The sequence below is a fragment of the Uloborus diversus genome, chromosome 9, assembly GCF_026930045.1.
Source record: "Uloborus diversus isolate 005 chromosome 9, Udiv.v.3.1, whole genome shotgun sequence".
In the NCBI taxonomy this organism is placed as follows: domain Eukaryota; kingdom Metazoa; phylum Arthropoda; class Arachnida; order Araneae; family Uloboridae; genus Uloborus; species Uloborus diversus.
Window position 1 is genome coordinate 131,551,933 of NC_072739.1, and position 25,788 is coordinate 131,577,720.

Here is a 25,788-nt window from a genome sequence, read left to right on the forward strand (position 1 = left end):
ATTAATACATGGAGAAACATGGGTCAACTACATTTAAGAATAAATTTGCAGTAAAAATAAAGATTTTAATGAATACAGGCCTGTTGATCAAGTTTTTTGTATAAAACTTCTGGTAAATACTCAAAATAGAGCAGAAAATTCTAACAAGTGCAGTAATAAGGGAATGTGACCAGTGGTGGATCCAGATGATCAGTTTGGGAGGAACAACTAGTGCATTATGGGGGGGGGGGGCAGGGGGGACAAAACAAAAATTTAAAAAAAAAAAAGGTTAAGAACATGTTGTTTATTTATTGATTGAACAGTATATGTGACTAAAAGAGTTTGAAATTGAATTAAAAGTACTTTGAGCATAAAGAATAAAAAACTGAGGCAGAGAAGAAAAAAAGTGGAAGAATTTCTGCCAGTATTCTAGTATACATGAAAAAAAATGTGTATTTTCAAGTGTTTGCATGTAGTCTTCTAACAAGAAAGGTTTATTTACCCTTCACCTTCAACTCTCTACCACCATAAGGAAGGAGGACGAACTAAAACCTTCATATGCTTAAAACAATATGCCTTAACTATGTAATTCATAGATTGTAAAAATGTTACACAAATTAAATATGTAAAAATAAGATTATATATATATATATATATATATATATATATATATATATATATATATTTGAAAATTATTACTAATGGAAAATTAACTATTCTGCAGTCTGCAACAGTGTCTTGTTTTTTAAAATACATATCAAATTCAAACTTAAGTAAACTACAAATTCACCAAAAACATATTTAAAAAAGAAATAAATAATTAAATAAAATGAATTATTAGAAAGAAGACTAAGCTAATCTAAGGTATTAGACATTAAAATGATTAGAACATGCAAAAGGATTGAAATCTCAAAACAGAAAAACAAAATTTGCACAAAGTATGTAGAATTTTTATTTAAAGAATATTAAATTATCTAGATATTGTTTTCTATTTAATGCAACAAAGTATCAGTAGATTTACTTTCTCAGGTTTCTTGACAAGAAGATGTAGAGGAAATGAATCAATTGATGTTTGAGGCAATAGTGGACCAGACGATGACATAGGTCGGAGAAAGATAATGAAGCTTTGTCTGAGGTAAATATTTCCATGTTATAAATGTCACACTGTGAATGGCCGATGCGAGTTAAGAACATAGAGATATCTTCCAATTCTTCTTCACAAAATATTCCAAACCTGTTCAAAACAATGAATTTGCAAATAAGGACAGTTAAAAAATAATCAATAAGTGCAATTTGCTAATTATGCTGAATCAAAGATCTCATTGCAAGAAGGGAGCAGCAACACTTTTAGCAAGTTTTGAGTTTTACTTTTGAATACAGGGAAAATTCGATAAGTTACACTTCGACAAGCAGAACACTTCCATTAGCCGAAGTGAAACTTGATTCCCATCTAACTGAATGGGAAAACAATGTTTTTTATTTTCAATTAGCCGAAATTTGTTAAGTTGAAATATTCAATAAGACCCAAATTTTCAAGACTGTTCTTAGATTTTCCTTGTTAACGTAACTCCCTAAGTTGAAGTCGTTTTCCTGTCTAATAGTATAGACAAAAAGAAAGGCTAAATTCAAATTGAGTAGAGTTTCGCTAAAAAGAAAACTAACATTCAATAAAACAGATTTTATGGATTTTGTTGCAGTTGAAGACGGAATTAAAGTCCCAGAGTACTCATCCGGTGAGGATATTTTTTCATGCGTTAGTGAAAAAATAGCAAAAACGTTTCTGGCGTTGAAGAGAAATAAAAACTTGAGATTTAAAGTAATTAAAGTTATTTTAAATCTCAATAGAGTAATTAAATTACTTTTTATTCAAAAGACTGGAAGAGCAGCAGATGTATTGCAGATTTTCATGGAATCTTGACTGAATGTTCCTGTCTCCTCGTTTACAGATTTACTTAAATAAAATTTCTTTTCTTTTTTATGTTTAATAAGTGAAAACTTATATTTCAGCATAAAAATTTAACGCTTTCCAGCCTATACAAATTCTTGAATTATTAATTATATTGAATGTTAATTATATAAGTATATATATTACCTCTTTTGTAGATTATTCTATCAATTTTTGCTCTTTTTATAAATTTAATGAGTTTCAGTGGTATGATTTTACTTTATTCTATAGTTTTGTTTTCATTTTCAAAGAGTTGAATTTTTGATAACTCAAATTATTTTCACTTTCCCTGCAACTTCAACTTATCGAAGTTTCACTGTATATGATGAAGAAGAATATAGTAAAATCCCATAACAATGAATACCAATGAAATTAAATGATTTCAACAAAATAAATTTTCAGACCCAATGTAATTTAATTCCACTATAGCGAAATTCCTGTTGCAACAAACAAAGTTTGCAATGCTTTGAATTTTGTTATAACAAGATTTCCCTGTTATCTTTCATTCTATGCAAGAACAAGACATCTCCAACCAATCTTCCACTAAAAGAAAGGGTCTATTATGGATTACCTTTTAGAAGGAAAACAATACACACACAATTCCTTAATAACTTAACTATTTCTTTTGAAACTTAGTGTACATTATTATGAGACTTGCATCATTATATTATTAGAGCCAAACATTAATTAAATTTAATTATCATTAAAAATCCAAAACAAATTTGAACCGCATTTGGGGTAGGCAGATCAACTCCAGTGCACAACTATTAATGACACATGGAAAACATATTTTATTCAAATGTAATGGAATTTGGTTTCATAGGGATAACTTCTAACCGTAACATAAAACTTAAAAATAAAACCATTATACATCATTTTTTCCTTTTTTTTTAAATTTTTAATTTGGGTGTGTATGTGGGGTGTGAGTCTTCTAGGGAGGCATAGAACAATTTCAGAGGAGGCATGAATACATGAAAAATCAAATAAAACAGTAAAATTACAATAAATAACCCAATTATGTGGTCCTTTGAAAATAGGTTTCTATATACAGTTCTACCTTTCGTTGAAAGTTTTAGCAGTTAGTTTAGTTGTAGTTAGCTGTGTTGCGAAAACAACTTTTTATAGCTACTCATGAAGTTTGGGGCATTTTTTTTTTTTTTTTTGGTTTGGGTGTACTATGCTTTGCAGTAGTCATACAATAAGAATCTAAAAAATATATCTGTGCAATAGATCCTGCACACACAAGTTTTTGTAGTTACAAAGAGGAGGATGGGCAAAGTTGGGCCAGTTAATAGCGGAAGAGAGAAGTATTATGGAGGAAAGAAAAAACAAGCAGCCCTTCCTACCTAAGGTCCACTGAAGATTAAATAAAGTTATAGTTGGTAGCTAATTGTGATAACAAAAAATTAATTAAAAAGACATCCAGTGGTGACAAAGTCATAAAACATTTTGTGTCAGTGAGGAAATTTTTTGTAGTTATTGATAAAGTTCACACAAATTTAGGTCACAAAAGATGTTTTTTTCACTATGGACATAATGCTCCAACTGGAAATTCTATATGCATGGTTAAAATGATTTTTTAACCCATTTTATTCAAAGAATTAGAGTTAAAAACAAACATTTTTTGACATTTATCTGTCTCAATTCTAGATATTAGGACAGTTTCCAGCATCAGATTTGTATCACTACTGATTTGCCAGCTAGAGAATTTGCAGCAACCCACTGCCGGACCCTGCAAGGAGAAGCCAAGTCCAGCCAACTGCTATCATTCTACTCCCAGTTGACGACTAAGACAAAAGAGCAAACTCAAGTTTAAACATTGGAAGAAAATGATTTCTAGTGAGTACATTCCAAGATGTGATTGCTACCAAACGCTCTGAACTTGTGAAGGAGTGGGCGATGTTTGGATTTTATATGCTTTAATTTTAACCCTTTTACTTGTGTTTTAGAATTAAGAAGGTTTTAATAAATTGTTTTATTTTACCTTGCTATTTTATATTAAGAATGCCACAAATTGATTAAGTTACTGTGCATTAACTCCGAAATAGTGTATACTTTTACTCTTGTCCCATTTGTAAGTGCCAATTGTGGGCACTTTTTTTTGGACATTGTCTGGGTTCGGATTTGGCTTCCGACATATATAAACTGAAACAGCTAAGAATCAAATACTTCAAAAGGAATCTTTACCTAGCCAATTTGTTCAAAAGTGTCTCAGAAACATGAGTAGGAGCTTTTTCAGGGATGGCATTGATCATCACTTCATTGAGAGGCCACTTCTCCCACAAAGAAAAACCATCGGAGCTCTTCGGTTGTATTCCCAGCCAGACTTCGACCCAGTTAGTCAAGTACGGAAGGTTGCCATTTTCAAGTAAATAATACCACACGGAAACTGGATTAATTTCAATATGTTTACCTAAGGAAAGTTATTATAAAAAGTATTCATCTGTTCTTAATACACTCTGTCGCAAAAAAATATATGCACCTAGAAAAATTAGAGCCACAATCATGAAACTCGGCACAAATGCAGTTTGGTAGCCGATATGCAAATGATTAAAATTTCAGCGCCAATGAAACAAGGCTAAGCGCTCTATGAGCATGTGAATTGCATAGGTGGGAGAGTTCAAAAGCATGAGTACTTGTACCGTAGGGCTATTCAATCGAATCTGTTGACTTCGGTAGACTGTATTGTGACTTAAAATGTCTCTAAGACATAACCGGCGGCAGCACGAACAGCTGACGGAGTGTGATAGGGGCCGTATAATAGGCCTCAGAGAAGCAGGTTGGTCAAACAGGAGTATCGGCCGCCACCTCGGTTGGAGTGATATGATAGTTGCTCAGTGTTGGCAATAGTGGATCACGAAAGGGAGAGTACCATCGCGGAGGGTCAGGGGTCCCAGGAACACAAATGAACGCTAGGATCGTGCAATCAGAAGAGTGGCCACGTCGGCACTGACAACGTTGCTAGCATCGATTGAACGCCACTTACCTCCTTCCAGGCATCCGGTGGTATCAAGGGAAACCATTAGGAGAGGACTGGCCGAAGTTTGCTTAAGAAGCCGACGTCCATTAAGACGCTTGCCACTGACCCCACATCACAGGCAGTGTCGAGTGGATTTTTGCCGACCTCGGGCAGCTTGGAGTATAACAGACTGGAGGCGTGTGATCTTCAGCGATGAACCCGATTCAGTCTCAGTGCTGATGATCATCGTACACGTGTGTGGAGGCGCACCGGCCAGCGCTCCGATCCGGCATTTGTTGTCGAGCGGCATACAGTCATTTCACAAGGTGTGACAGTGTGGGGAGCAATTTCTTGGGACACATGATCACCTCTAGTTGATCACCTTATTTACTTTTTTCCTTTTATGTTGCTTAAATTATACTATACATATTTAAATGTTTCAATTCATTTCATTAAATTTTTTTATTGTTTTGACTATGAGGCAGTGAGAAGCAAATGAATGTAAGTGGACATTTTCAAGTTTTGAGTGAAACATGTTTAAAATAAGGTCCTAGGTATATACGCTTTTATAGAATTTTTTTTCCAAATCATGCTGTATAACAGCAGTTACTGGGGCTATTAGTACTATCTCTTGCCCCAAGACAGAGGAGAGTTTCAATGAACATTTTTACGGGTTATCTTCAAATTTTTAATTTTGCTACTTACATCCCTTTGCTTCTCACGCCTCATATGTACTTTTCATACCTTAAAAATTTTTTTTTTCTTTTTTAAATAAGATGGATTAAATTAGACTAGTATCTGGGACTGGAAAACTGAAAGCAGCACAGGCAATGTATTAGAATTGCAGGACAGCTTAAAAATCTAAGAAAATAAAATTATTACCTTCTTTGGAAAAGAAGAAGTCTAAGACTGGATAATTCTTCAAAATCTGTGGAGACAAAATGCGACTCTTGACGTCGTCGTCCCAAGTTACCAGCCAGTTTATGATGATGCGGCAATATGCTCCACTTTCACTGTTGTCCAGATTAAATGGCATGAAATCCCCAACAGGAAGCACTTCCTCACTTTCAGGTGTTGCACAGTTCATCTCTGTTTCCAGAACAGAGCTGCAAGATCAAATGAAAGATTTTCTATACATGTGTTTCATCTATTTTTTTTTTTCCTTTTTGCTCCAAAACAACTGAAATGAATAAGAGTGAAGAATGTTTTCTTCAGCTTGAAAGCAAAACACAATGCTTTTTCTTTTTTTTATCATCCACTGCTACCTGACTTGAAAAATCCTAAATACCATTCAATCATTTTTATAAAAAATGTGAATGAGATCAAATTTTAAGTCAACAAAATTTCCTCGGAAATGAGATCAGAAAAAGATTTTTACAATGAATAGTCTTGGTTTTAGAGAAGCAAAACTTTTTTTGCTAAAAACCGCTGTTTTACTCAACTTTACACTAATTGAGGCACAAGTTGATATTATCCGATTGAGCTGAAAATTTTCAAATCATTTTCTAGCCTATTAACACATTTTAGGGAGAAGGGTGCCCTGAAAGATAAGATGAAAAGTTTCCGACCATGGGGGGGGGGGTATCATTCTTTGGAAAGCTCCGTAACATTTAAGAAGAGATGTGCCATCAACCTGGGGGGGGGGGGGGGACATATATAGAGGCAAATATAAAAATGGCATGTTTATGCATGCATCTACATGCCCTTTGCCCCCTATAAGTATCGATTTCAAGGAGCATTTTGCAGTTCTGAGAAGTAGGTCAATTTGAGCATGAAATTAATTTTTAAAAAAGAAAGGAAACTGAAACTTATCTGTGAGTCTGAGCTTTTATTTTAATATTCATTTAAAAAAACAGCATAAAATTAATCAATTCTTAATCAAAAAAAATATTTTTAAAAACTATCTCATACTTTGATAAAAATAGCTTTAGTTTCCTATATTAGTCCTTTTATCCTTAAAATACAAAAAATAAATAAAGGAGATTTTGAACATTATTAAAAACTATAATAACATAAGAAGCAATAATTAACACATCATTAAAAAAAATCCAATGAAACTAAAGGAAAAACAAGTAGCTGTTTTGACTTTTTTCAAGTCCTCATTTGTGAAATAAGTCTGATAGCAGGCATTTAGGTCTGATAGAACTTATTTGCGGCATTGAAGAGTTTAAAAGTTTTAGAGAAACTCTGCAAATGAGGAGCAATTGGCAACCCTGTAGCAGTCACTGTATAAAAATATCACAAAGAAAAGAAACGTTGCAATTAAAAAATATCAATAAATTCCGTATGAAAGAAGAGACAAAGAATTTATATTTTCAATGTGAGAAATCAGTATTTTAAAAAAAATACAGGAATGGAAATTTTTTTCACATGTTTCAATCCTCTCTCCACACATAGTCAAATGTTCCTAATAAATTGTTTTTTGAAGATTTAGGAATTTTTCATGCAAAGTAGTGTTTCCAATATACCTGGTACTGCCAAAAATTTAAAATTTTAAGTTTGTATAAAAGTTGTTTGGATGGTTTAAACCATGGCTTAAACCAAGTAGGTTTTTTTTTTTTTTAATGTGTGGTTCTTTTTTTTTTCAAAAATATTGTTTTTTGAAAAATTTTATTGTTTTCCTCTAAATGTTTTCATAAATTTTACATATTATTGCAAAGAATAAAATTTAATTAATGCAAAGTAACTAGCAAAATTTTACAAATATATTACAGATTTAATAAATTTAGAAATTTATATTTTTTAAGATAATGCAAGTTTGCTAAAAGTTTTTATTTATTTTTTTCTTTTTTTAAATCTATTAGGCACATAAATACACAAGGCAGATCAACTAAGTTTTTCTAAAATTACATGGAAAAAAAAAGAAGTAGCTCTTTTATAATTTTAATTATCATTATTTGTCAGTCTTTTGTATTTCAAAATAGTCCAAAAAGCATATTTCAATCAAAACTTCACATACTACCTAATTTGCTTGATTTCTTAAGATTTATTGAGATAGATTATGTACTATTGAAGCGATGCATAGTGTAAAAATATCTCAACACTAGAATATTTAAATGACAAGAGAAAAAATAACTAAAGAAGTCCAAGAACACTTAGAGTAGGCATAAAATTGCGCTTATACCTGCACACTTCTTGCATCCCTGATAGACGATGCAGTCAGAGCAAGAAATTTTATTTTATAAAATTATGAAAATAGAAAACATCTATGTAACTCTGCTCTTATAAAAGAAATTTAATACCAAATTTTCACCTTTCAAATACCTTTTAACCATCAATAAAAGAACACTAGTTCATAGCTTTCTCACGTTTCATACTTTTTCACTTAAACACTTATCTCTAAACAGTCTTAGCTCCATTGAAATAATTTGTATAATGTACTGTCACATTTGAATCGGTACAGACATGACAAGTAATTGTAATTTAGATTCCCTGTGTTAGTCAACAAAATTAGACTTGATAAGGATTAATGTAACGATTTTTTTTATTACAAAAAAGAACGGAAAAAAAAGGGGCTCAGCAGTTAAGTAAGAATTTCAAGAGACAAAGGTCAAATTTCAAATGTCCAAGCAAAAAGTATTGGGTAAAATATAAATCTTAATGATGAAAAGGAACAAAAAAAATTATTATGTCCCACGGTATTAGGAAATGACATTCCAATGAATTAGGCCAAACTGCCTACCCAGTGCATAAATTTTTTAAAAAGACAGAAAGAAATTATTGGTAATAAGAAGTACTGTCCTGGGTACAGGCTTGAATTCTTCATTCAGACTTTATGCAAGGCTTTATAAAAGAACTACAGTGAAATTCTGTTACAACAAACTTCAAAGGACCGCAAATTTTGTTCGTTGTAATAGGAATTTCGTTATAATGGAATTCAAGCAATGTGCTAGAAATTAAATCGGGACTGAAATTCTCTTTCGTTGAAACGAAAATTTCGTTGTATTGGTATTTGTTGTAAGGGGATTCCACGGTAATATTAAAATATTCAAAAAAAAAAACACCCTAAATTCACATTTTATATCAAGGTGAATGTAGATCAAAACATCGATAAATTTAAATTATTTGTAGTTAACATGAGAAACACAGGAAAAGAGAGAAAATCACAACTGATAAAATTTGCTGGTCGCAAAAGCAGTATCAAGAGAAAAACACTGAGAATCTTCTAAAAAACCTTTCTTGAATATGAAAACAAATTACAAGCATTTTATTTGTTAACAAATAGAAACTGGATACATTTTTTTTTTTTAACATTGAGCTTTCTTTCTTTGTGAGCCAATAATGACTAATTTACCAATAATGAGAATAAAAGTTTAGTATGGTATTTAAACTCTTTTTTTCTTTTTTTATAAAAAGGTTATATTTTGAGTTCTACATAAATAAGAAGTTCCAAACTAATTCCATCAGACATAGAAAATTTTGTTATTTTGATTGATAATAATATTTTTAATGTGCAAGCAAGTTTATACTACCAAAATTCCAATAGATGCTAATTTTCATGGTTTTAAATTAATACCTTCGATAATTAAAGGACCTACAAAGATAAAACCAATCCAAGAACACTTGATCAAGTCCCCTTTTGAGCCAAAAAAAGTTATCAAAATCAGTTTTGGTTTAAAAGCTACAATGATACAGACAGAAACACAGATATATCAAACTTTTAATCCCTTCTTTTTTGTATCCAAGATGGGGAGAGGGGAGGAGGGGGGGGATAGTTAAAAAAGGGCAGTTCAAATTATGATGCTCTTGATTAAAAAGGAATGCAGAAAAATCAGATGTCTTACCATTTTTCATTCAACAATAGGCGAGCATGTTCAAATGATGTACACGGATATAAATTCTCCAGAAGAGACACAAACTGAAGAATTTCGGCATCCTTTTCAGACAATAATTCTCGTTTCTGGAGTTCACTGGACAAAAGGGAGCGGATATCTTTTTCTGGAGTTGATTTGTAAATTTCCACAAGTTTGGAATTAACATTAATTCCCTGAAGAAAAAAAAAATGAGCGCTATAGTCAATGAATTTCATTCAGAAAGTTTATTGTAGATGTAAATGCAAGTACACTTAATTTAACAATTAGATATTCCGATAAAAAAAGTAATGTGTGCTATGTTTTTAAGGGGGGGGGGGGATAATTAAATGAAGAATAAAGCTGCTTAACTTTTTTTTTTTTTCAAGTTGGACCTAGCAATATGCAAATTTTAGAGCCTTTTGGATTTTAGATCATTGATTTGTTTACACATTTGTAGTAAGAGTTGAATCAATACCTTTGTGCTTGAGGAGTAAAAACAAACGAAATAACTTAAAAGGTACAAATTTTGCAGGAAAAACTGCATACACATGTTTGGGGTGTTAAAGAACCTACTTTTCAAAAAAAAAAAGTGAACCTTTTTACATTGTTTTATTTTTTCAAATTTGTAATATACTACATTGAAAAACTATCACAAACATGGGTGAAATGTTAGTGATAACAACATTCATTAAAAAGATTATTTTAACTAATAAAACTATTTGAAAAGCAAGCTCTTTAAAACATTTAATTCATGCCTTTTTTGCTAACTGCTGCTCTGTATTTTCATAAATAGCTTAATCCTTCCTTGATTTTTCCTAAATCATTGTGCTGTGTAATAATATAAAGTTTTCAAGAAAATGGCATTCTTTTAAGTACCCAAACTAAAGGGTATATCAAGAAGTAAGCAGCTGTCAATTTGACCCTTTTGAGGAAATGAAAATACATTTAATGGTGTTGAAACAGAGCAGGAACTCAAAACTGCCTGTTCGAACATACCATTTTAAAAATTTGAATCATTCATGTTTTAGCACATAAAAGGGACAGGGTGGCGACAAGAACTGCGTAAAACAGTTCCCTGACTTTTCCCTGATTAAGTTCACTGAATTTCTCTGATTTACATTACCAATGACAATGATTTCCTTTCTTTTCTACCTGAAAACCATTGCATATTAAATGAAATGCACTGTTTAAAATGTTTTAAGCTGTTAATTAAAAATATATTTTGAAAAGATGCTCCTTTTTTGTAATAAAAATAGTATACATTAAATTATATACAGAGAAATATTATAGGAAATCTAAAACAAATACTTTACTTTCAGTAACCAGTTTACGTACGAATTCTAAACAATTATTAAAACCACTGTCAAAGACATACCTAATCATGATAAAACTAAAAAGTTTATTTGGAAATAATTTTGAACTGAATTTTCAAGCAGAGTATAATTATTGCTGCTAGAATAACAAGTAATATTGAAAGTAATGAATGACCCCTAATTACTTCAAGACAATGAGTAAAGGCAAATGAGACAAGTCATTAATGACGGCTTCCTCTTTGTCTGTAGGGTTGTTTATTTTACGAAGCATGGAGTGTGTGGAAGAAAAATTCAAGTTTTGTAAAATAAACAACTTTACAGACACAGAAGCAATCTTAGGAAGTTCATCCTGTGGTTAATACGTTAAGATTAAATACTTTGATGTGGAGGAAAAAAAGATGCACAAATATGCAGCAGTGTATAATCGCACCTCATTAGCCCTCTAACGTTCCTGGGTCATGAGTAAGATGTGTGAAATTCTTCCCCATAAAATTTTTTTGGGGATAACTTGCCATGTAAATCAAGTGCACTACCTTCTATCAATGCTTAGCTATCGCCCTGTGCCTGAGACCATTTAACCAACGAACATTTAGCATCAGAAAAATAAGTTTAAAATGCTTTTGAAACGTTCATGCTAGGGCGTGATAAGATGTTCAAAACCGTCAGAGAGTTAATTTAACTTTTTTTTAAACAAATAATTGGCAAAAAATGTGTAGGAAAAAAGGGCATTTAATTTTGCGAAGCAAAAAAAAATTTTTTTTCATTTAATCAATTTTAACTGAATTTTATTATTTTTTTCGAAATTCCCTCATATTTTCCTGATTAATAAAGTTCCCTGATTTTCCCCTGATCTCCCTGATCTATCGCCACCCTGGAGCATTAGCCGCTAGTTTCTGAAAGGCAGCTCAAACAGAGCTGGTTATTTAAAGAGTATTTTTTAAAAAGTTTAAATACTTCATTGGATGTCCTTAAGATCTCTGCATCTTTCAGATAAACTGTATTAAAAAAAATATAGTTATTTTAAATTAATTTAAGTATCTAACATTATGTAGAGAACTATGCTAATTTGTTTTCAGAGGGTCAAAATGACATCTGCCATAATTCTAAGGTATATGAAGACCATCGTAATTCTAGTGTTAAGGTGCTTAAAAACTTTGATTTGATTTAGTTTGAGACCTCGCAGTTTGTGATTTTTTAATTTTGTAGATTTCAGGTCATTGATTAGTTAACATGTCATATAATGTTACACCACAAAGTTATCAGATAAATCAGATCAAAATACTTTCAGAGATTTTAGACAATTGTGAATTTCAGGTTGGCAGATTTGAGATTACCCGCAATACAGTAAATGTTGATTCAAGTTGCAACTCATATAAATGAAAAATTTTCCCTTGTCAATGTAAAATAGTTCCCCCTGTAAAATATTTCTGTTAAATAATTAATGAATAAATAGGGCATAGCTGCCAATACTGAAAGATGAAAATTAGGGACACTTTGCACGAATATATTTAACCAAAAAGGTTCGACCGAAAAGGGGATTTGAAACTACAAGTAGGGGTTTCTAATTAAGCCTGTAGTAGAGGTTAAATTAAGCCTGTATAGGACCTGAAATGTCCTATACAGGCCTGATCGAATGCAGGGTAACTATTTTCACTTTATTGAAGTTAAAAAACAAACACACCTACACGACTTTCAGGTTTGAAATTTTGTTTTAAAGAGACATAAGTTTCTTTCCTCTGCTAAATGATAATACATATTTCTTGCAGCAGGTAAAAGTTTAGAAAGTACAGAGAAAAATCAGGACAGTTTTACTGCATTTTCGGAGAATTAGAAATTAAAAAAAAAAAAAAGGGAAAATGAAGTAAATATATTTTTAAAATGATCACACATAGACAATTTCTATACTTGTGTATGCAAAGGTTCTGTTCTGCTATTGTGACTGCTTTACCCCACCCAAGGAATGTTCTTCAAATTCCAAACAGTGTTGATTTCCTTTTTTTCAGGGAATTTCATGGGTCTGGTGAAAATTCAGGAGTTATTTATTTCATTACGGAGTTCAGTAGTCCCCTGAACAATAGAGAGAGTTTGCAGCTATGAAAATGGGGGAGAAAAACGACGAAATGGGAATAAAAACGACACACACACACACAGCAAAATGTTTACCATATTTAGCAGCACTGTAAGTGTTTCTTCCATAAGGCCTTGTCGTAAGTAGCTGTAAATGAAATGTTCACTCGCTGTTTCAAAATATTTAAAGGAACACAGGGCTTGATTTTCACCACAGCTAAAGAAATATGACTGTGCCATAGGGATGGTTCCATTTAAAAGAGAATCTTGAATTATATCCTGAAAAAAAAATGTGAAAATTCATTGGGGTTCTAATTTTTAAAAAATCAAAACTTTTATTTTAAAGTAGATACAACACCTAAGATGTTTACTACATGTGTGTGATGGAGAACCTTCAAATTTTCATAATTTTTTCTCTCTCTTTCAACCCTTAAATGCCTGATTTCTAAACATAATTTAAGAACACACATAAGTTTAAATTTTTTGTTTAAATTATGGAGAAATGCTTTAAAAGTCATATTTTTATTCAAGGTTTATGGATAAAAACTTGCTTGACAATGTTGGTCTTTATTAAAAAAAAAAAAGTACTTAGCTGTCGAACCTGTTTATCTTGGACCTACCTATCTCGTAAAGCATTCTATTTTGAAATTTTATAATTCCTCTGCATTTGTAGCATAAATTCATAATTTTTTCCAATTTTATCTGAAATACATTTACGGGAAAATTAATATACCTTGAATTCTGGATATCCTCACTTTTTACATTTGATCCCTTTTGATTTGTATCAGTAGCTGAAGTTGGGGACAAAAAACATTCTTTCTGAAATCAGCAGTCTATCATATTTTCTCCGAGCCTATGATTTGAGGACAATGAAATGCAGGAAAATCTGCAGTTTTCTTGGATTTCCTTCAAAGAAAATGAAGGTAAGAGAGTATTGTTGAAAAGTAGAAGAGCTTCCTTGGTTTTCCCTTTAACATCTGAGAAACACTTATTTTATTGTGTCCTCTGGGTTGTAATGTTTAAATTGATTCAAATAAGGAACATGTAAAAACCTTAGCACTTTTGAACGACTATCATTGAAAGAAAAATTTTGCTCTTAAAAGGCGTGCACTGACTTATAATCGATGAAATTACTATATTTTTGTAAAATATATAATCACAATAAATTACAGTAAAATGTTTAACAATACTGATGCAAAGAACATATTGAATTTTAGGTTTTGTGCCAAATGCACATTTTATAAATTTATCAAATATTTGTATCACAAAACCCAATTATTTTGAAAATTTTTCTTCTGTCTTGTGAAACTCTAAATAGGCTGGTGCCGATTCGACTGTATTCTATAAAACTTTGATTACATCAATGATAGTAATTTACCATTCAAAGAGAAAAATTTATTTGTAGTAAAGTAATAATTGTAAAGTGAAAAAAACTTAAAAAAAAGTACATACAGCAAATGCTGGAAAAATATATTTTCTAACAGAGCGACTGTTGCTAGTTGCAAGTTAAAAACTGACTTAAGAGCATCTTCAGAGTATATTTTATTAACTTTTGGAAACAACAGAGCTTCAATTTTACTCTTATAGTATTCTAGAAGACAAAATTATGAACGTTTTTAAACGCAAATTTGTGACCTTTCAGGATTAAACAGATTTTCATTCAAGTAAATTTCATATAAAATGCAATCATATACAAACAAGAGTAACATCTTGCATAATACAGAGCATGTTTTATTTACTTGCACCTGAGAACTAAATTCATAACTAATGAAAAGTAAATTTAAGAACTGATTTGATACATACCCTACATAAAGTGTATGATAAGACTCAAAAATATTTCTGCTTACAAAGAACTTGACTAAGGGAACTCTAACTGCAGAGTTATCAGAACCAACTCAATTTAAAAACAGTTGCAACATAAACCATTCTACTTTAGTGACTTTGAGTGAACATTTTCTAAAGTTTGAAGACTTCGTGCTTAAATCACACATATTTAAGGCTCATATTTTTTTTTTTGATACATTTTTGATTTTTTGTAAATTTAAAATATTATTCTATTTTTTGTATTTATTTATGAAGCATTCCCCTCCCTCCGGTAACATAATGGCGTAATCTCTTTATAGTAAAAAAAGTAAGGTTTCAAAGAAATTCTGGAAGGAAGTCTGTGGCGGACCTGCGCCTAGGAGACTCCATAGCACCTACAGCCCTGAAACTTTGTACAAAATTACTTCGAGCCCGGGGGGGGGGGGGTTCACCTGGGGTTTTATATTTTTAAATTCAAATCAGTTCTTTTTTTTTTTTGTAATTAACTTTTTAAGTTCAAATTTTGCGTGGATGGCCTATTATTGCCTATTAAAGGGGTAAAAAATTACTTGCACATATTAATATTATATATCGTTGGAAAGGGTAAAACTATCCGCATTCTATGCAATTTGTTTCATTGCTCTAACTTAAGTACGGCAGGAATTATTTGGGTTTTTTGCTCGAACTTTTTTAGGCTTAGCCAAAATTTAGGCACTACTTTCTTCATTACATTAATCAGTAAAAAGCGAAGGAATTGTTCCACAGCTTTATTTTTGACACCACTGGAAAGAGCAGCTTTTTTTACTCCAGATCTAACTTGACCTATGGTCGAAAAACTGAGCTTCTATCTCCAAAGGAAAAAAAGTTACAAGCCGTTAAAAATAAAGTTTGAATAATATCATCTCCATTAAAATTATTGATGTTCTATTTGACGTAGCCATAGTTACGTCTTTTCGATTCGCATGTGTCTTCTTTCTTATTCACAAACTTTAAGGAGTTTGATTTTAACAGAAAATCTTAGGCTCAACACAATTCGAGCCCCGAGCTAAAGAGCAAAATATATTACTAGAGACCATGAATATGAAAGCGACTTTTCAAACGTACAAAATTGCAGTTTTGCAATGCTTAGGAGCCCCTTAGCCCTTATTGCTCTGCAAGTTGGTACAAGTTATTTTGAAACCAGGGGCAGGGGTGCTTTTTGATCCAAAGGGAGCTCATAGTGCGTTTTTAATCTCTCTCCTTCTAATTGGCGATTTAAATCTTTGCGAATCAAATAAGATTGTGAAGCAATCTTCGGGTGTTAGTGAGCGTTAGCGAGCAGGGGGCAGAGCCCCCTAGTGTTCTAAAAAAATCAATAACAGTCTTTTCCCCAAATTTCACATAAGTTTTTTAAATCCAATTCTACAGTAAAACAACAGCAATAGATTTAGCCCCATAGCAAAAATGTAACCTGTTATAGGAAAAAAATCAAAGCCTTTTATACACTGTGGGATCAACTCATTTATTTGTTCATAAACAGCAGTGTTCCCATAGGCTATACTCCATATAGGCTGTATACTCTCAAACGTTTTTTAGACATACAGCGTATACCCTCTAGCTTCATAAATTTTCATATTATGACATATGTATATGATCGCATACACATATTGTTTGTAGTGGATTACTGGGAATATACCCTCAGAAAAATTGATGGGAACATTACTGTTCATAAACATTGTTGAATACCTCATAATCCAGATTTTCCCATTTCCTCCATTGGCTTAAAAGTGTGATGTTGAATGTGTTGCGCATGCTGGAAACATCTTCCTCATCATGAGCTGCTACAGAAGACGAAGCATTTTCCTCACGAAGCAACTTCCTCATTTCCAGAAGAAATGAAGAAAACTTCTTCAAAATTGAAGTTTTCTCACTACCCAGAAAAAGGTTCTCATCTGACTTTTTGCTTTGGATGACTTCTAATATTTGAATTACCATACTGATCACAATCTAAAAAACATTTTAAGCAATTCTTTAAACAATTTAAGCACATTACTAAAATTTACATAAATGCTTAACAGCATAGATGGAAACAAATTAAGAAAATAAACAAAGATGTTGGGGAGTAAATTTGAACAAAATAATGCAAGCAAAATGATTTAATATAAAATGAAGAGTCACTAAATTAGCACTAATACTAAAGAGAGCAGCAGCGCAAAGCAGGACTAGTGCAGTCAGGATTTTCCCCAGGGGGGGGGGGGTTGATTATCACAAACCAGAGTTTTCGCATTTGCAGGCCTGATGACCTAAGCCACCGCCTAGGGCATCAGAATTTGGGGGTGTCAAATTTCATAATGGCAAAATGCAAGGAGCCAAAAAAGAGGAGGAAATATTGAGAAACTCAAATTCGTTCCTCAGTTTTGATTTTGTTTTCTATATATTTTTAGAAAAATGTAAGATAAATTTTAACAAGTTATCAAGCTGGAAAATATAAACAGGAAAGTCAATAATTAGCATTAAATAGAAATTTTTGCTCTTTTGCAATATTTACTCTCAAAATATTTTTTTTTTTGTAAGTTAAATTTTTCTTTTTAAATTTATTATTTTCCTATTATTCATTTGCAAATGTTGATTTGAAAATGTGTTTGCTAATAATTTTTGAGTTTGATATTTCATTTAAATGTAATGATGTTTTATTTAAATGTAATTAAAAAATTTGTTTAATTTTTAAAAGATAAATTTTAAAAATCAATTTTTTGAAAAAAAAAATTATAAATTTTAGGCCTCTTGCTGGATGCCTAAACATTTTTTAATTTGGATAAATATTTCTGTGGTACATGTGGGGCTGAAAAAAATAAAATAAAAATTATTTGGCCAAGCACACAGAGCTTGTTTACACTTTCAGGCGCAAGTCGGCAGGCACAGGTTGCCATTGTTCAAATCATAAGAAACTTTTTTTAACATTTGTTTTGGCCTAAAAGGAAAAATATAAGAGGGTGTGTGACTTGAAAAATCGACTTTTTTTTCTGGGACACCCTTATGTACATATATTATTCACCCTTTGAGAAGTAGGGGGTTTCTAAAACTGTAGCAAGGGAGGGAAGGATAACAAGAAGTGTAAAATTACATTTTTTAACAATATGCTTATGAAAAACGGGTAACATTGTAACAGGGGGGGGGGGGAGACAAAGTGCGACACAAGGGATAGGGGTAAAATGTTTTGAAAAAATGTGTGTTGAACAGCCCCATTGAAGTTTTTACATGTGTGTATCAATGTACTAGAATTAGCAATATGACTTGGTTGTGTGGAATTTTACTAAAAACAAGTGAAATCATGTATTTTTGTATGATATGACTGAAAGCAATCCAATAAAGGGGTACACAGCATGAAGTGTTCAGGAACAATGTAACTTCCTTTTTTTTTCTTGTGTGCTGCATACAACATGGAATCACATTCAAGGATGTTCTCCCCCCCCCCCTCCTCCATTTACTCAAAATTTTAATGATTTTACATAGTTTACATTATATTGAATGACAAAAACACATTATCTCTCTAGCTGATAAAGTGTCAACTCTTTAGAGTTATAGGACAGATGTGTTACCTAAATTTTAAGCTTATTTTATAAACTATTGAACACAAATAATTTACAGATATTTTTCCCTTGTTATTGATACATCAGTACCTTAATTTTAGCAAAACAAACAAATAAAAATGAATTACTTAATTATTGATTAAAAATATACTACATCTTGCTTTGAAAACATCTCAAATGAAATACATCTGAATTCATACTGTCATGCTTCCACTTATATGTTCAAGGTTAATTTTTATTTCACATGACTAAATGCGGATAAAATTTTTAATTTGAGTTCAGTAAATTTCTGATTGCAACACTGAATTTACCTGCAGTAACTGTTGGGCATATTGACAAGAAAAGCTGTCATTCAGGTTTTCCTTTATATTATCCAATACCATGTGCAGTATATTACTCCACATGGAACTCTCTTTCTTAACTTTTTCCAACCAATTTTCAGATAAAGGTGCATTCCATTGCTGACAAAAACCTAAATAAATTTTTTAAAAAACATTAAAGTTGCCTAAGAAAGTACACAATGTTAAAATATAGAATTTTGTAATGTCACAAACATGGTCCCTGTTAATGGATCTCACTTCAAGTAGAATCATTACAATATTAAATCAATTTAGCATTATCATAGCTTGGTGTCATTGACGTCGCCCTAAATAGATTTTAGTGTAAACAGAAGTTTATTTCACAATTTCATATACAATTATCTTTAACTTTAGAAAATTAGGTTCTTCTGAAAATGCCAGAGTTCTGGTATTTTTGAAGATGAAAATACGGTACAACCTTGTTATCCAGACTAACTGGGGTCAAAAGCAATCTGGATAATATGGGTAATGAGAAAAACACATTCTTAAATACCCAGATATATACTTTATTACAGCAAAAAACATTGCTTTGTAACAAAACTACACAGTACTGCTTCTTGTAAGTACTTTACCGGTTACAGTTTATGGTGTTGGACTGATGCCACGTATGCCAAATTTGCTTGTTAAATGAACACTATACTTTATTGTATGTTCTATGCAAGAGTTGTGCACTTAATCAAAATAAAAAGTGAATATTTGGCGTTTTTTTAGTTCTGTTCTTGCAATCATAATTTCAAATTACTATTTAAGTTAATATTTATATTTTTTAACTCTGAAAATTTGATGTGGTTAAATTGGAGATCTGGATAAATGGGGGTTGGATAAACAAGGTTTTACTGTACCAGGAATCCGTTAAAATACTAGTGTGGAGCAAAAGTTACCGACACAAAAATATTGTGAGCAAAAGTTGCTCACAATGCAAATTTCTGAATAAAAAGAAAACTATTCAAAGGAATGTTTTCAAAATTTCTACTGTAGATGGCTAGTATGATCCTAAATGTGTGTTTGAAATTCTGAAATATATAACCATAATGAAAATCAGAAAGATTTTCCGGCTGTCGCAAAAGTTTGTGCACAAATCAGATTTTATGCAAATATCTCTTGAAAAGTGATGCGTGATTGACCAGTGCGGTTCGTTTCAACGAATTTTAAAGTGTAGCAATTGGGCTTAACCTGTTATCAAGATGCCAAAGGCTCTGCCCTTCTCGCCTGAAGAAGTTGCAAAACTTTAGAAGCTAAAAGCTGAAGGTAAATCCGTTATGGAAATTTCAGAGATTTTAAATAGGTCTAAACATGGTATTTATAACATTCTGAAACGTAGAAATCTTTTCAAACCTGCATATCGCTCAGGACGACCGAAAAAAAACTACCTTGCGTGAAGATAGAAGAATTAAAAGTATCACTCTAACTGAAAATTTGTTTCTTAGTCAGATAAAAACTCGATTTGGATCAAAAATATCACATGACACTATATGCAGACAAATAACCGAATCAGAATTTATCATAAAACAAAAGTTGGCTCATAAATCTTTTCTGGAAAAGTGTCACAAACAAGCAAGACTGCAGTGGACAACACACCACATGCATTATACTGACGAATGGATTAATGTTATATTCTCAGATGAAAAATAATGAATTTAGATGGTCCAGATGGGTTCTCATACAATTGGCATGACTTGAGGAAAGATCCGAAGTGTATATTCAGTAGGCAACAAGGTGGTGGCTCGTTCATGGTATGGGATGCTTTTTGCTTCAACGGACAAACTTCTCTTAGCTTTATGAAGGGCAGACCAAATTCAGAAGTGTGTCAAAATACCCTAAGCAAGCGTTTGTTTTTGTTTGGTGAAGTCCTGGGTGATCCTAATTGTACTTTCCAGCAAGACAATGCATCAATACACACTTCCCGTAGTACAAAACAATGGCTTGCGTCTCAAAATATCAGTAATTAACTGACCAGCAAATAGCCCGAATCTCTATCCAATAGAAAATATCTGGGGAATTCTCTCACGTGACGTATACCAGAATGGGAAGCAATATTACTCTGCACAAGAGCTCAAATCAGCAGTCGAGGAAACTTGTGGTACAGATTCACCCCGAAAACTTCCCTAATTTTTTGCTATCAATGTAACACCGCAGATTCAAGCTCATCAGATGCAATGGTAACACCATAGACCATCAAAAGACTTTTATGCTTTTTTAAATGTAAGTATTTTGTTTTTATGCCTAAACGTTTGCAATAGCAAAATTTTAATTTCTTTAATGAAATCTTATTTTTTTTCTCTAAATTGTTTAAAAATTTGAAATATGAATTTGTAAGCTAACTGTTTAAATATAGTAAAAATCTCAAAACAATTGGATGTATACTTTTTTTTTTAATCAAAAGATTGTGGTTGTGCTTAAACTTATACGACTCACTGTAGAGCACAATCATCCCCGTTGTACAGTAAACTAAAATTAATAAATACAAAAGTTGTTTAAAAGGAATTATTAATCTGGCTCAAGTTATTCAGCTATTCTGGATAACTTTGAATTAAGAGCAATGTGATGTGAAATAAATTTCTTTAGTAAATGTGTGCCACTTTGAGGCAGAAAAATAGAACTTCTATGATTTTCTAAGGTTTTATAATTCTTTAATATCTTAGAGGTTGTCTTTTTTTTTTTTTTTTTCAAATTTTATCTGAATACTGAGGAACGAGGAACCTCAGAAATCTGAACTAATTGGAGCTCAGCACTGTTTGGATCCAGGAAGATCGGATTTATCCTGGGGTTCTTTTACACTCTCATTATTAGCTCAATAAGATCTTTTTAATTTCAAATGGCAGAGAACTTGACAAATTGATAACAAAGACAAAAATAACTAAAAACAAAGAACAGGAAAAAAGAAAAATCAATGTCTCATTTGATTTCCTCAGCTCTCACACATGAGCTTCTCACATGATTGTTCCCCAGCACTGCTCAACCAAGGCCGTCACATAGAGTGCTCTACAGTAGGAGATATGGTGGCCATCCATGAAGATGAGATCCTCGCAAAGGGTACAGTGGGGACAACAATTTAAAAAAGATGCTTAGCTAGGCAGTCATGATGTACAGAAGGGCTAAACATAGCAACCGCCTCACGGCGGGGCCGTTCAAATATGATGGATTTGTCCAGAACCATCCAATTTTTGAAAGTGGTTCGAGACCTCAGTTCCTCATGATGTTTAATAAGAATATGAAAGTTTTTGTTTTAAGTTGTTAATATAGCAATTACCACGGTAAAGCATAGTGCTTAATACCTCATCAACATTATGGTAGCAGAAATAATCATTAAAACTGTAAGACACTGGTGCAACATTGCATCATTATTCAATTTAGTTTGTTACACCAATGAAAGATTATGAACTTAACTCTACAAAATAAGGTAAAGCATTGTTATACATTGCATTCAAAGGTTTGCCAAAAGTAATTGTCACTTTAAAAACTAATTTAACTTTTGAATTGCAATTATTGATTTTTTTTTTTTTTTTTTTCAAATCTAATTTCATTTATTCACTTCATAAGCTGTTCAGATTGTCTGGAATTTTGGATTTCCGGGATCCGGATTTCTGAGGTTCCACTGCACTATAATTTTTTTTTTTTTTTTGTACATCAATATGCTCTCATACAAAACCTTTGAAAGAAAGGCTCATGCTCCTGAATTAATCAGAATAGAACACACAAAACAGATAGTAAACACTTTATGCACTTAAAGCTAGGGTTTTGACTGATTTGAAATATAAAATGAAAAATACCAGATAAGAGGGTATAAGTAGCAATAATGGGTTTGAACGCAAAGTGCCAACATAGTTTCTTTTCCTCCAGCTACAACATAAGATTTATGAACTTCTAAAAACCTCACCCATGTCATAAAATAAACTAAACAGGAAAATATTTTGTATACCTTCAAAAAGTGTCTTCAGGTAAAACTGTACAGTATAAATCTTCCTGTTACTCAAACCCAGTCTTAAAACTTCAATGTCCATGTGAATGTTGGTCCAGTTGTTTAAAGAGGCAAGAGTTTCAACTGCACCACTGCTTGGATAAATCATAAGCTGAAACAAGGAAGAAATTGAAACAGTGAAGATCATAAAAGGAAAAGGGATTATTTATCGTCAGTTCTCTCAAATTCAGATGGCTTGGGACAATGCAATTTGTGAATTTCGAGCAGGTTTGATTGCACATTTTGAAATATTACATCACAAAATTATAATTTTGTCCAATAAATAAATAAATAAATGAATGAATAAATAAATAAATAAAATAATAATAACAATAAAAATAAATAAATAATAATAATTATGCATGAAAAGAGAAACATGTTACAATGTTTAGTTTTACTGTTTTCAGGAATAATTTGAAGAAAAATGTTTTACAAGTATTTTGGGGTTACAAAGAATCTATCCAATACTGTAGTCAGGTGGAACCCAGAGGGGTGGGGAATGGAGAGGCATCTCACAAAATATTTGTTTTTTTTTTTTTTTTTTTTTTTTTTTTTTTTTTTTTTTTTTTAATAATACAAATATAGTGGGAAAAAAATTAAAACCTCTTTTTCTTCTGGTGAGTCCAACCAAACCCCAGGTCGAGTTCTGCCAACAGTTTTTTTTTCTCCAGCTACAACTCTGCATTTATCAATGTGTAACATTGTGCACTAGGGGATGAACATAAGCTGAGTAAAGCCAAATATTTTCTGTTTTCAGTATGTGAAAGTGGCTCTGTAGATTGCAATTCAACTGCATATAATTTTTCTTTGACATCCAAACAAAATACCAATCACACAAAGCAAATTTCTTAAAAATCCTATAACCACCTGTGCAAATCTGTTAACCAGCGGTTCCCAAACTTTTCACCCCCACCCCCCACTCCCCTCCCATTTTCATAATCAAAATTTGTTACCTCCTTTTCTCAATTTTGTAAAAAAAATCTGACTTCATAAATGCTATACTGGTATTGCGATTCATTTCATAGATTTATAAACTATGCCATGTTTGGTATAAGTAGTTTTTACGTACTAATACATATTTAGATATCATTATATTGTTATATGAGTACTGATACTTTTACTGCATTCCACAAACTTTACAAAATTGCAGGAAAATAAATGTTTAAAATGCTACATTTCTAAAATAGTATTTCGATATTAACTTGATAAGTTAGCTTATTTGTGAGAGCAAATTTTCTCAAACTGCAGAGGTATTGAAAATATATTGCTGTTTTTAGTGCAGGCACTCAAACTCAAATGTCATAACAATGATGTTTCAATAATTCTTATTTTCCAAAACTAGTTGGTGTTTTTCTCCCGTTTCTATCTTTGTTTTTGGTACAGAAAGTTTAGTAATAGTAGTGCCCCCTTACAATAATTCTATGCCCCCTTAGGGTGTCGCACCCCACAGATCGGAAGCCACTGCTGTAAACGATCTGCTGCAATACCTTGCTTGAAATCATTTGGAAAGTAGATTTCAATTACAAGCTTTGAAAATCTTGCAAATAAAGTACAGTAACTCACCTCATTTACTAATTTGTCTTGCTCAGTGTCATACAAAAGAAGGAGCAATTTGTTGTCAGAAAGCAAGAGCAAAGGGAAAGGGATTTCTTCAGATCCACCCTTCACGATACAAGATGATGGAGACAACCTGGGGATTAAAATTTTTAATTTATATTCTATCTTGAAAATCCAAAAAATAATTTTTCAATGCTTGAGTTATTTATTTTTTAAGAAAATAATCTAAAACCCTTTACAACCTATTTAAATATTGAAAAAAATATTGATAAAAATTACATATATTAAAATTACATTATTGATACAAATTAAAAATTTAAAATATAAAAAACTTAATGCTCATTGTGAAAAAATAAAAAAGTAAATACAAAAACTAGCTTCAAAAAGGTTAATGTGTAAAATGTTCTACTTGAATTAAGATGTTCAGACTGCTAACAAAACTTATTGCACATAAGTAAGGACTTGATTTAGAAATTTTAGGACAGGAGGACAAATTTCTAGGTCCTCTCAAATAGAGTAATTAAAATTCAATAAAGTACTGTAGAGATGCATTAATTTTTTTCCCCATAAGCTATCAGCTAGGATAGACTGAAGGTGTCAATGGAGAAATCCAAATGATATATGGCAATTAATGCTGTATGATATTGAAAGTCTTTGATTTTAAAACCACATCGCTATGCCCTTTACATATTTCTCTAGATTTTAAATATAAATGTGAATAAATTAAAAGAATAGTGTAAGTAATTTGCTATAAGACTCGTAATTTTAGGGGTAAAAGACACACCGATTGCATACTGCTCTGGCTTTACATATTGTTCATTATAAGCAAACATATAAACTATATTCAGTAAGTTACCGCCCATAGCTAGGGCTAAGGCAGAAATACGTGAAATACACCGCCACCTCAGTCAATTCCAGCCGAGGGCTGAGGACTGCAGTTTCGCGCTTATTAGCACTCATCAGCCCGGCATAGGAGTGACTGAGCTGGAGGTGGAAAACCTCTTAAGGAAGCCAAGAATGCCAAACAAACTGGTAGCTAATACAGAATTAGCCCTGACCAGACGAGTGACTGAAGCAATGGTTCGGTTCAACTCGAATATTGAAGGCAAGGCACATATATTCAGTAAGTTACCGCCCATAGCTAGGGCTAACTCCTGTTGAGGATTTTGAACTACCAAGCAAGAAAATAAGATAAAAACTTTAACCATACAATATGGGGTTTTTTTAGAACAGACAAGCTTATTTTGATTAGAAGGATGCTCATGATGAGTCAAAATTGCAAATGTTTATCAAGGTGCTTAAAAACCATGAAAATGAAAAATGATTGAGTGCTCAATCCACTTGCATGGGTTTGATGTTGTTATACATTTATCTGCACTTCATTCCCGGAATTTTAAACTTTGGCTCTTATATAATATACAGTATAAACTAACTAAAACAATTTTTTACTTGAAAGACAATGATTTGTATGTGTTGTGGGCTTAAC

The 25,788-nt window shown here is 31.9% G+C and overlaps 1 protein-coding gene across 1 annotated transcript in view; it reads right to left on the minus strand.

Annotated features, from left to right (window-relative positions):
* The window catches only part of LOC129230497 (spatacsin-like), a 43,505-nt gene that overhangs the window by 11,320 nt on the left and 6,397 nt on the right, over positions 1-25,788 (minus strand). The window contains exons 2-10 of the mRNA XM_054864898.1: positions 24,309-24,435; positions 22,707-22,857; positions 18,740-18,900; positions 16,585-16,845; positions 13,153-13,335; positions 9,668-9,870; positions 5,766-5,989; positions 4,112-4,337; positions 1,001-1,213 (exon numbers count right to left, since the gene is read on the minus strand). Of these exons, the coding sequence (XP_054720873.1) occupies positions 1,001-1,213; positions 4,112-4,337; positions 5,766-5,989; positions 9,668-9,870; positions 13,153-13,335; positions 16,585-16,845; positions 18,740-18,900; positions 22,707-22,857; positions 24,309-24,435 (1,749 nt within the window). The remainder of the gene's footprint in view (positions 1-1,000; positions 1,214-4,111; positions 4,338-5,765; positions 5,990-9,667; positions 9,871-13,152; positions 13,336-16,584; positions 16,846-18,739; positions 18,901-22,706; positions 22,858-24,308; positions 24,436-25,788) is intronic.